Genomic DNA, 12,302 nt, shown 5'->3' on the forward strand with positions numbered 1-12,302 from the left:
CCTCTTGGCTGAGTTGGCCAACGCACAGGTGCCAGGGGACTCCACAAGGGGGTGGCCTGCATGTAGAGGATACTTGGCTGCTGACATCCAGGATTTCATCTCAAATCCTGAACAGCCAGATGGCAACGACATTCTGTCACTCCCAACCCAGAGGGCGGAGGCTCTGTGAGCCTCAGCATCTTATTTACAGTAGGGCCCCAGAACAATACAGTCTTCTATCCATGGTGTCGTTAGTGCTGAATGAGGAAGGGCTGTTTTAGCTGAGCTCCCTCTTGGTCTGCAATAGGTATAAGGCAGAGAGGACAGAGGGGCGTCCTGGCTCTTGGGTTCTTACCGCTGTATGAAGCCCAGTGCATCGGTGAGTAGCCGCTGTAATCCACCACGGAGTCCAGAGGGTCAGTAGAGAGCGCTGCCTGCAGCAAGGTCCTCAGGATTTCTGAATGCCCACACGCCGACGCAAAATGGATAGGGGTTCGACCCTTGAAATCCCGACACAATACAAAGGCATCGTGGTCCAGCAGGGCTCCCAGGCAGTCCTCACACCCAGTCACCGCCTGTGCCGGGTAAAGAACAGCCATGGCTGTGAGGCGGTGCCTCCGGCCCAGCGGGAAACCGCTCCACATGCCAGGCGCAGGCAGAGTTACGGCGAACGTGGCTGGATTTGCACAGGAACAGCAAACGGCACTGTGCTGAATTTCAACTCCTGGCTGTGGCGCCAGGGGGCGCTAGAGTTTCCTCAAAGAAAAAGGGTTGCCGGGAATTTTTAAAAACATTGTCCTTTGCCTCGTCCTCAGGGGTGGCTGAACCGTTTTGGCTGAAATTTGCCCCAAAAATTCAGCCTGAGGCAGAAGCCTGGCATGCGAAATTTCAGCCCAAAGGGTCAAAGTTGGGCAATGTTATAAGTAACTGAACACGGGGTCTTATAATGGAGAGTGTTGGTGTCACCAGCCCTTCCTAGGACAAAGCGACTAGCAGGAAACCCAGTGAGAGAAATCCCAGGGCCCGCATTGAGCTCCGTCACGCTCACTCACCCCTCGGTGCAGCGCAGTCCTGCCTCTCCTGTCTGCTGCGTCTGCTGTGGATCCCTTCTCCAGCAACAGATGGACGCAGTCGACGTGGCCGTTCATGATCGCCAGCATCAGTGGGGTTCTGCGGGATGATTGGGGGAGCACAGGAGAAGGATGTTGGCTTGGGAAGGGCAGTGAACATTTGCGAGTTTAAATCCCTGTTTTACAGGACTCCTGGGTTCTACCCCAGCTCTGGGAGGTCAGTGATGTCTAGGGATGAGAGCGCAGGGGTGCTGGGAGTCAGGACTCCTGGGTTCTATATGAGCTCTGGGAGGACAGTGCTATCTAGGGTGACAGCAGGAAAGGTGGGGCTTGGAGCAGGAGGACTGGGAGTCCTGAGCTTTATTCCCAGCACTGCCTCCGATTTGCTGCATGACCTTGAATGAGTCCTTTTTCTTGCCTCAGTTTCCCCTTCTGTAAGATAGGCTGGAGGGGTGTTGGGAGGTTTAATTCTTTGCAAAGCACTTTGGGAAGATCCTCAGGGGACCATCACTGATCGTTCTATGCGGCCATTTGGCATGCCACGCACTGCTCTGGGTCAGGAAGGATATCCTCATGCAGACAACAGATATTACGGAGAAACCAGAATGGACTCACTGGCCATGGATGTCCATAACGTCGGTGATATCCGCCCTGTCCCCGTTGTCAATCAGAAGGTGTAGGGAATCTGTGTTCCCGTAGGCAGCTGTGAGACACACAAGGGAGGGAGGAGTTACAGAGACATACACAGTGTTACTGGCCATGGGGAAGCAGTAGACTTGATATACCTTGATTTTAGTAGGGCTTTTAACACAGTCTTGCATGACACTCTCACAAGCAAACTAGGGAGATGTGGTCTAAACTACTATAAAGTGGGTGCCCATTCGGTTGAAAGACTGTTCTTGGAAAGCAGTTATCAATGGTTCACTGTCAAACTACAAAGGCATCTTTAGTGGGTTCCCATCGGGGTCAGTCCTGGTCCGGTACTAGACAATATTTTCATTAATGACTTGGACAATAGAGTGGAGAATATGCTTAGAAGATTTGTGGGTGACACCCAGCTGGGAGGGGTTGGAAGCACTTTGATGGACAGGATTAGAATTCAAAACAACATAAAATGGAGAATTTGTCTGAAATCAAGATGATGAAATTCAATAAAGACAAGGGGCGAAGTATTACACTTGGGAAGGAACAATCAGTTGCACACGTACAAAATGGGAAATGACTGCCTAGGAAGGAGTACTGTGGAAAAATATTGGAGGGTTAGAGCGTATCACAAATTGAATACGAGTCAACAATGTGATGCAACTGAGAAAAAGGACTAATCTCAATCCAGAGTGTATTAACAGGAGTGTCTTAGGTCAGACACAAGAAGTAACTGTCCTGCTCTACTCGGCACCGGTGAGGTCTCAGCTGGACTGTGTCCCGCCCTGGGCGCCACACTCTAAGAAAGATGTGGACAAGCTAGAGAGTCCAGAGGAGAGCAGCAAAAATGATTTAAGATTTAGAAAACCAGAACAATAAGGAAAGGTTAAAACTGGGGATGTTTAGTTCTGAGAAAACTGAGGGCAAGTCTAAGATGCACTATGCTGACAGGAGAGTGCTCTCCCATTGGCATGACCACTCCACTTCGTCGAGAAGCGTAAGCTGTGTCAGTGGGAGAGCATCTCCACCAATGTGGAAAGCACAAAACTTGCGTCGCTCGGGGGGGTCTTTTTCCTGCCCCGGAGTGATGTACTTTAAATCGAAGTAAGCAGTAGTGTAGACCTGCCCTTTGGGGGAACCTGTTAACAGTCTACAGATATGCTGAAGGCTGTTCTAATGAGGACGGTGATCAATTGTTGTCCATGTCCACTGGAGGTAGGACAAGAAGCAGTGGGCTTTATCTGCAGTAAGGGAGATTTAGGTTAGACGTTAGGAAAAACTTACTAACTCTAAAGGGAGTTAAGCTCTGGAGTGGGCTTCCAGGGGAGATTGTGAAATCCACGTCACTGGGGCGGTTTTAAGCACAGGTGGGACAAACAGTTGTCAGGACAGGTCTAGGATTTACTTGGTCCTGCCTCAGCGCAGGGGGCTGGACTTTATGACCCCTTGAGGTCCCTTCCAGCCCAACATTTCTATGACTATGAGTCTACAGATCAAGCCACAGCTTCCTCTTTTAGAAGGCCCAGGTACTCCTGTAGGCCCTCTGGGGCAACAGATAATTGGTCACAGGACCCCGCTCCTGCTTGAAGGGGCCAGTTACCCTGCCACCTCCCCTTTCATGACCTCAATAGGAGCCATGTTAAGTCACTCTGAGCCAAGCAGGCTGTCTGTGGCCCCGTTGTGGGTAAGGCAGGGGGAGGCCTGGGCTCTGAAGGGCTGACTCCGCAGCAAAGAGTCCTGCCTGAGATTTGTGGTGCTCAATCCACTGACCAACCCAGCAGAGATGCCTTTCCACTCCCACCTGCAGCATGGAGCGGCGTCCACTTTTTCTTCTTCTCCTTCACAAGGGCGGAAGCACCGTGGCTGGTGAGCACCTCCACGCACTCCGTGGAGCCCCTCTCCGTGGCAAGGTACAGCGCAGTCCGCCCTTTGTGGTCCCGCACATCAAGGTTCACGAGGGTTTCGGCAAGTGTCTTTAGGGCTTCACAGTGACCGTTATAGGCCTGCAGGCAACATAGAGCACGTCCCCTTAGGAAAGGGAGCCAGACACACGTTGTCCAGGAGGAAGGGGCAGTAAAAATTCTCTACCACCGTTATAACGAAAGCTCAATACCACGCCGACCACGCTCCCACCACCCCGGCCAGTGCCTAGGGAACTGCCAAGGTGCATGCTATGGAAGGGACAGTGAAATACCCCATTGTCCTCCTGCTGCTGTCCAGATTGCTTATGCCTCCCACTCTTGCCCCAGCGGCTGGCACAGTAGCATACGACTGCCCGGCAGTTGCAATATGCTGACATGTGCCCTTGTTTCCCTTGTGTGTAACTTGTCCACTGCTGCTGTGTAAATGCAACACGATACTAATTCGAAATAAGCTATTCTCGTTCGAAAACGATCAAAACGAATTCGTACTGCCAGCATGAATTATTGGGTTCAATACAGGGGTAATGGGGATAATTTCTGTGGCCCATGAGGGGCCAGACTAGATGATCTAATGGATGAGGAGTAATGGTCTCAAGTTGCAGTGGAGGAGGTTTAGATTGGATATTAGGAAAAACTTTTTCACTAAGAGGGTGGTGAAACACTGGAATGCGTTACCTAGGGAGGTGGTAGAATCTCCTTCCTTGGAGGTTTTTAAGGTCAGGCTTGACAAAGCCCTGGCTGGGATGATTTAACTGGGAATTGGTCCTGCTTCGAGCAGGGGGTTGGACTAGATGACCTTCAGGGGTCCCTTCCAACCCTGATATTCTATGATTCTATGATTCTTCTGGCCTGAAGCCCTGAATCTTTACGAAGAAACCTTGAAAAATTAGCCAAGCTTAAAAAAATTGAGACATTGCCCAGCTGCCCACAAGACAATGGAGAAGGGGATACAACCTGCTGACATTGGTCTAGACTGCAAATTCCCCTCCTTTCGTGTCTCAGACGGCAGAGCACAATATCGGTGCTTAACCATGGAACAGCAGCCACTGTTTCAGAGCTTGACACCCCATGATCAGGCAGGAAGCCCTTTCCAGTGTGCTTAGCCCTACTGCGCACATGGCATCACTGGCAGCAAAGCCAACCTTGTTTCTTCAGGAGCGATGTCAGGACAGTGTAGCCTTTAGTTTAATTTGGGGTGCAAAATGCACTAGGAGCAGGTGCGGTCTTTGGTGGCTACTTAGAGATTAATGGAGATCCTCTCCATTGGTATGACCCACAGGGACTTTACGAGTTTTATTAACAGCGCAATCTGTGTAAGCCAAAAATCACAGACTAGGAAACAAGACAAGAATACTGGCAGACACTGTGTCACTTCCACTCACCAACTCCTGGGCCTGTGGGTTCCCCTGAAGGTGAGATGAAGTGTGAAGGTTGTCACCACCCTGCCAACCCGAGATCCTACTCTGGGGCGGGTTTGATTCTCTCTTTAGGAACCTATTCTCTACACCCACCTATGTCCGAGACCGTATTTGATTAAGTCTTGGCCTTTTGTCCGTATTTGCCATTTCTGCTGCCCAGTTTGGAGATTGCGAGCCTTTGTGGAGACAGACTTTCTCTATACAGTGCAGTTAACGAGTCTGGCTAAATAAAACCTTTACAGCACAAGATATCTTCTAACCCAAGGTTACTTACTAATGCTAGCTTCTATTAGACCTAAGGTGGCCGTATGCAAACTGTTATACCACCAGGCCTCAGATCCAGGCTGCAGGCTCACTCCCAAGCCTATTTTCAAATAATCTTCAAGTTTCTTTGCTTATTCCTACTCGCAAGAGATCTTTAGTTTCATTTGCACTAATTCAGGCAGCATGTGAACTCGGTCTAAGATACAGATGTTTATTTTCCTGATCACCTGAGCTCAGGTCATGGGTCAAAGGTCAACAATAGATAAACTTACAGCTAAGTGCAAAGGGCTGACTGGAATGGTGCTTTCCACGTCCTCCAGGCAGTTAAAAGACATTTCCAGGAGCTGCAACAAAACAAGCCACGGTAAACTCTTCAGGTTGTCCTGCTCCTCCATTCTGGCCTCCACGGACAACGCCACTAGTTGCTTGTGGGGAGCATCTGGGATGTTGGAAACCAGCCCCCGACTCCACCAAAGCCACATGCTGGGAACCCGGAATGGAGAAATTCCTTTAATGGGGTAGATCTCCCCATTGATTTCACTAACGAGGTTGGGATTGAGGGCACAGATATTTGAGTCTGATTCCTTTTAGAAGGGCGCTTGCCCTGTGCATTGGTGCACCCCAAATGGATTCCTTCGTCACGGGTGTTTAAAAATGGCCTTCCAATGCCGTCTTCCAGGAGAGCATCTCCGTGTGTTTTTGAGATGCCCAGCAGCACCACAGCAGCCCAGTGCAGTCGCTCACTGGCCTGCGGCTCCTCGGCTGAGGCTACCATCCTGTCTTTGGCAGCTGGCCTGAAATCCATGCACATCTGTGTGCACCAGTCACCAAGTCTCCTCTCTGCTCTCATCTCATCTTTTTTGGGGGAACTGGCAAGCTGGCAAGCATGGGTTTCCCTCCTCAGCCAGATCCGAGGGAGGGGGACTAGGAGCCCAAAGGGTTTTTAAACCTACAGCATAATCCCAGTTCCTTCCTCCCTCGTCACACAGCTCTGCCCCCCCGCATATTTGGCTGCTGCACTTGCCCCCGTCCACTCCCCGGAAGCCTTCTGCCAGACTCCCAGATTCGGCTGCGGAGGCTGAGCAGAAACTTCCCCCCTATTTCTCCCTGGGAGGACTCCTCATTCGAGTCTCCTGTAAGCCAAAGGGCACCAGGCGGCTTCGACTGCCACCCACCCCCAGCCTGCTTACCAGCTCGAGGTTCTGTCTGTTGCCGTAGGCAGCTGCATAGTGGACAGCGGTGTATCCCTGCTTGTCCCGGAGTGACGCGTCCGCACCATTATCCAGTAAGAACTCTAAACAACTGCAACAAGCACGGGGAGAGGAGGTGGTCAGACATACGCTCCCATGGACGCGCCTGCCGGGCCAGGTCTAAGCAGCCAGCACAGATTCTGTGCAAATGCCAGATCTTTGCTGCTCAGCACACGGGACACGAAAAGGACTCAGTGCCCCCCCTGAAATTCCCCTTAATGGCAATGAGAGCGCCATGCCCTGGTACCCCAGCTAGTGAGGACTGGATCTGCCTCAAGGCACTTTTGATCCAAGGGCAGATCCTTATTAAAAGTCAGTCACTCCAATGCCTGCTGGAGATGCCCCCAGCTCGCTGGCTCGGAGGGTGCCACTCAGCTGAGAGCGGGTGGGGGAAATGACAGGGTTCCACCCATGCCATGGGACGGCAGTGAAACGGCAAGATGGGACAGACGACAAATGTTATCCTCAAGCAGGGGGTTGAGATCGGCCACTCACAAGAATGCCTCCTTCACTCTGGACTCCTTCAGTGGCTCCTCGTCAGTGTCATGGCTGTTTCCTGAATGAGTCTCCGCTCTGAAAGATCACAAGCCTGCATCAGCTGGCTGAGACAAAGCAAGCGAGGGGGATGGGGAAATTGAAGCGACCCCAGCCAGGTCGCAAACCCCCGGACGCGTTCCGCTCTTGGAAAGCCAGGTCCAGACCCACTCCCTGCAGCAGCAGCCACACCGCCCTGGACGAGCCTCGGTTCTGCCCTCTCCTGCCGCCACGCTAGGGTGAATGTCGGTTCTTTTGGACCCGTTTCCTGCTGCCTTCATAGCAGAACCATATTCTGCAGCACGTGGGCCCAGCAGCATAAGCAGGGGGCTTTGTTCTTCATCAGCGATTTGTTTCTACCATCTTAGGACCAAGAGTTGTTGGTCCTAAGTAACCCTCCTCCTCAGCGGCAAGTCAGCATCATCCTTATTTCATACGCCCAGAGGGGAAGTGACTTGCTAACATCCCACAGCAGAGCTGGGAGTAGACCCCAGGAGCCCACAGATAGCCACTGGCCTATCCTTCCTTTCCCTTACACTCTATGCAACACTCCTCCTCTTTAGAAGCCACCAGGCACCACCTCCCACCAGCTGGCGGGAGCCAGGGAACAGCTGGGTACCCGTTCCAATCAGGAAGTACCACAGACCATCCTGGTTAGGCCCTGCCCTGTGGTATCCAGCATCAGCTGCTATAGGAGGCAGGTCCCTCGGGGCTTTCCTACCTCCTGTACGTATCCGAAGCAGCAGCATAGTGTAAGGGAGTGCAGCCTTTACAGTCCATCTCGTTAATACTGGCTCCGGCGGTGACCAGCGTCACCGTACACTGATAGCTGCCGTTGGCAGCTGCGTAGTGCAATGGAGTCCTGGGGAGGAGAGCAGAAAATGGGGTGAGGAACACCGGCTGCTAGGCAGAGGGGCTACAAACCCAAGGAGACAGCGGCCTCACAATGCAAGACTCTGCAGAGACAGCTGCCGCTGGGCAGCAGCCAGGGCTGACTGACACACACACACGGCACAGCAATATGCAACCCCCCCAAGCTAAACAGCTCCCCCTTGGGTCAGCAGCAACTCCCCAAGAAGCAGAGCTGGGCTCCCATAGTGGGGGGAGGAGGGGACATGAATATGGGTGACTTCTGCTCTGCGAGCACCTTCAGCGCAGATCTTCCCAGCCAAAGGGGCTCGGCTGAAGACAGATTCGCCCTTAACGCCTGGTTCTCTGTCCCCCAGCCCTGGGGGCGCGATTGTTCACAAAGCGCTTCTCTCTGCACCTTCACACGGGTGTGCTGCCATCAGGACTTACCTTCCAAATTTATCTCTCCTCCTCAAGTCAGCACCGCTGCTCAACAGCAAATTAAGACATTCAACGTTCCTGCAGAGGGACCAGAGAGGACACCTGCTGAGAGGGGCCTGGGGTGAACCACGCAGAACCTGAACGCCGTCCCTCTTATCGTCAGCGTCGCCCCTCTGGGACTGCTCTGCCTACACTCTGCCGACAGCCCACTTTCACATTTGTAAGAGGAGAGAGCACAATCGAGCGCCCTGCCTGTCCCTACTGGCGTGGTGCCTAGACGACCCACTGTACTGAGGGCTGCCCTTATCACTAGCAACTCTCTAGCTCTCCACGGAACACGCTCGTGCCTCAATTTCTCTCTTCTTGCTGCTCTGCAGCCACTGGGAATTATATCTAGGTATTCCAGCCAGGCAGCGACGGGTAATAAAACTTGACCTCTGCCGCTAGCATGATCTAGGCATTGGATTTCTACGACCCTGACTGCTGTTCCCTGCTTAGCCCGACTTGCTGATTGAGCAGAGGAAAAGCACCACTTCCATGAGCCCCTCCTCCCCCGCTGAGATGAGAGCTGTGCAACCCGCTCTGCAGTGCTAAGCGTTCTCCTTCAGCTCTGTGATATCACTCTGCAATGGCATGAAATCGAACTGTAGTGGGCCCCGCGAACTAAACACACCGAGGAAATACAATTCGTTAGTTACTAATACTTCGCATTGACACTCTTCAGAGTGCTTTACAAACATGACCTGATTACCCCTTACAGTACCCCCGGGAGACAGGGAACCATTTTAAACATGGGGAAACTGAGGAACAAAGGTAAGTGACTTGCCCAGAGGCACGGCACGTTCACAGCGGAACCAGGAATCAAAAGGCTCAGCTCCTAGGCCCTGCTTTGGACACTAGCCCCCATTTCCCTCCCAGAGCTGGGAACGGAACCCAGATGAGCTGATCCCCAATCGTGTCCTGACCACTGGATCACACCGCCTACATTACACACTGTGGTACGCACAGGGGCTAATGAACTTTATGTCCCTGTGACAGGGCAAAAGCAGCTGGTCGCCTCTCCCTAGAGGGCTGGCCGGTCAGCCCAGCGCGATGCCTGGCCATGCCCTGGGGCAGGGACTCACCCTCCGGAAGCAGCAGCATGGAGGCACGTCCTCCCAAGGTTGTCAGGTGTGTTGATATCGAAACCCGCGGACAGCACGTGCTCGTTGCTCAGCGAGGAGACGATGCTGTACAGCTGACCTGCGGGGCAGGAGGCGGCAGGTCAGGAGAGAACTCGCCAGCTCCCTCCCCACCCAACATGCCCCCCTCTCCTCTCCCCAAGCCACTGCAGGCTTTGCTCACCTGAGGAAAGTAGCTTACGACAACAGTCTGAAAATCCAAAGAGAACAGCTAAGTGCAGAGGGAACATGTCATGGATTCCACGCCTGCCGAGAGGGAGAGAGGGCAGATAGGAAAGAAAAGGTCACAGCTCGCTGCCCTCTGAAGCCATAGCCCCAGCGAGCGGACAGTCCTTCCTCCTGGCCCCCTGACGGTGGCCAGGAGCGCAGCGTGCACGGAGAAGGAATCCTACCCCACGCCAGCCTGCAGGGTCTCCCGGTCAGCCCTCCCTACGCTCAGCAAATTTCCTCCCGCACAGCAGCAGAGCCCAAAGCTAGACAGGACCGTGAGATGACCTAGTCTGAGCTCCTGTCTAAACGCAGGCCATGCAGGTCCACCCACAGAGCCCTACATCAAGCCCAGTGACTATAGTTAGATCAAAACATTTCAGTCCTCCGGAAAATCAACCAGCGTCTCCAGTTCTCTGCCTGTGGCACGAAGGGCTACCCACGCCCAAGGCCCATAGGGGAGACATGAGTGATGATCCAGCAAGCAAGCCGGGTGCCATGCTGCAGAGGAAGGCGAAAACGCTCCAAAGTCCCTACCAATCTGACCTGGGGGGAAATTACTCCCCTGCCCCAAATCTAGCGATTGGTTTGACCCTGGGCACATGAGCAAGATCCACCAGCCGGGAGCTAAGAAGGCTCCTCTGCTCTGCCTCCTGTCTAACCGCTCCTGTCTCCAGCCACGGAGAATCACTGATGCTTCAGAGAAAGGCAAAAAAACCCAGAATCCCTCACGTCAATACTGTATGAGCCCGCCCCCTGCTCTCTGCCCGAGTGCACCTCCCTCATCGTCAGGCCCCAGCGAGAGGGGGTTTCAGCCTGGAGGCCTCCTCACCTTGCAGTGTCAGCACCATTCGTCATCAAAGTACTAATTAGCAGCTCGTGGCCGTATCTAGCAGCAACATGGAGGGGGGTATTGCCATATTTGTCAGCACAGTCTATCTCGCTGCCTAGAAAAGAAAGCAAGAGGCAGCCGGCTCAGTGGGGAGTTCCTGGCCCAGGCAGCCCAAGACTTGCTCCCCACGGAGGGCTGTGGAGCACTGCACCGAGACAGCGTCACGCTGCCGTTCTCCAGGCAGAAGGCCCAATGTAACTGCTGCCGTAACCCTCGGATGAGCGTGTGTTACAGCCCCAGCTCCCCACACCCACGCACACCTCCGATGCCTGATCTGCGAAGCGTCTGAGTCCAGTGCAGCCCCAGCGAGGGAGCCCGGGCTCTTTAGCTCAAGCTGTAGCAGGTCCCGCATTTGGCTCGGGCAGTCCCCGGTTCAGCCCTGGCCACAGCAGCCGAGACAGCAGCTGGCACTGGACTCAGAGGAAGATTGCCTCTTGAGGCAGGATCTAGAAGCGCTGACGGTTCTTTGGCTCTGAGCTTCCATGCGGCTGGAATTTCAGCTTGGTGCTCCATGAGATCTAAGATCTAGACCTAGCATATGTCTCCCCGTGCTGCCGACCGGAGAGGGGTACGGCTGATCAGCTGGGGACCAGAGCTGATTTTGGCGGGGAGGCAGGGCACTTCATTCCCCTGGAAGATGCTATTAAACACTGACAAAGAAGAGAGGGATGGGGTGCTCGGGAGGCACCGGCTGGTGAGAGAGCTGGAGTGAAACACATGGTAGGAGAAGAACATTAGCTCAGCGTCCAGCGAGACACTTACCGTTCTGTATGAGGATCTGAGAACGCGTAAACCGTCCGTGAATGGCAGCCATGTGCAAAGGGCTCTTCCCTTCCTTACTCTGCAGAGAGAGAGAGGGAGGGGGAGGGGGGAAACTAGCCAGCTGGTGACAAACTGTCCCCGAACTCGGCAATCGAGGGGTGAAAGTTCCATCCGCCCCTGGAAGATCCCATGTGTCTGGGTTCTGAACTCCTCACACCCCACTGAGTTCATCCGCCTGCCACCCCCGCACATCTTGTCTGCATGGTCCGGCCCCAGCCGGTGTACCTGAAAGTTCACGTCGGCTCCATTGTTCACAAGGAGCTCCAGGCAAAGGGCCCCATTGGTGGAGACGGCAGCAAAGTGCAGAGGGGTGAAGCCCTTCTCGTTGGGCTGATTGACGTTGGCGCCGTAGTTGACCAGCTCATTGGCCACGGCGTCCTGGCCCATGTAACAGGCGATGTGAAGTGCAGTGTTCCCAAGGCAATTGGGTTCATCGATCTGCAGGAACGAACAGAGCCAAGAGACTTCAGGGGATCTTGGGTAAGGATGCACTGGGACTGGCCAAGAAAAAGGAGGGGGGAGGGAAGCCCACTCTACAGAGAACCAGAAGCCATCAATCCCTGCTCTCCTCCACACATTCCCCATCCATGCCCAACGAGTCACCCACCCACCGTTCCCAGGGACCCCTTCAAGTCATCACAGGAACAGGAGCAAATGCCGACTGCTCAGCACAGGAGGTGAAGAAAAGTCCCAAATCCAACTGAAACAAGGGCCAAACGCTATTCATTCCAGGGGGAATTTGCATAGGACAATGGCGTTAACTCCCCTAACTCCTGGGGAAAGCACAAGTGACCAGAGCCTCAGTTTTCCCTCTCTAGCTTCACGTCCAGC

At 53.8% G+C, this 12,302-nt stretch overlaps 1 protein-coding gene across 1 annotated transcript in view; it reads right to left on the reverse strand.

The window, feature by feature from the left end:
* ANKRD52 (ankyrin repeat domain 52) overlaps positions 1-12,302 on the reverse strand; it is a 39,220-nt gene that overhangs the window by 9,037 nt on the left and 17,881 nt on the right. Inside the window, exons 8-21 of the mRNA XM_084610259.1 lie at positions 11,697-11,909; positions 11,412-11,490; positions 10,590-10,704; positions 9,714-9,796; positions 9,494-9,611; positions 8,379-8,447; positions 7,801-7,941; positions 7,041-7,118; positions 6,486-6,597; positions 5,568-5,639; positions 3,493-3,694; positions 1,665-1,752; positions 1,032-1,149; positions 335-554 (exon numbers count right to left, since the gene is read on the reverse strand). Of these exons, the coding sequence (XP_084466385.1) occupies positions 335-554; positions 1,032-1,149; positions 1,665-1,752; positions 3,493-3,694; positions 5,568-5,639; positions 6,486-6,597; positions 7,041-7,118; positions 7,801-7,941; positions 8,379-8,447; positions 9,494-9,611; positions 9,714-9,796; positions 10,590-10,704; positions 11,412-11,490; positions 11,697-11,909 (1,708 nt within the window). The remainder of the gene's footprint in view (positions 1-334; positions 555-1,031; positions 1,150-1,664; positions 1,753-3,492; positions 3,695-5,567; positions 5,640-6,485; positions 6,598-7,040; positions 7,119-7,800; positions 7,942-8,378; positions 8,448-9,493; positions 9,612-9,713; positions 9,797-10,589; positions 10,705-11,411; positions 11,491-11,696; positions 11,910-12,302) is intronic.

Source organism: Lepidochelys olivacea, assembly GCF_965140295.1.
Source record: "Lepidochelys olivacea isolate rLepOli2 genome assembly, chromosome: 20".
Lineage (NCBI taxonomy): Eukaryota > Metazoa > Chordata > Testudines > Cheloniidae > Lepidochelys > Lepidochelys olivacea.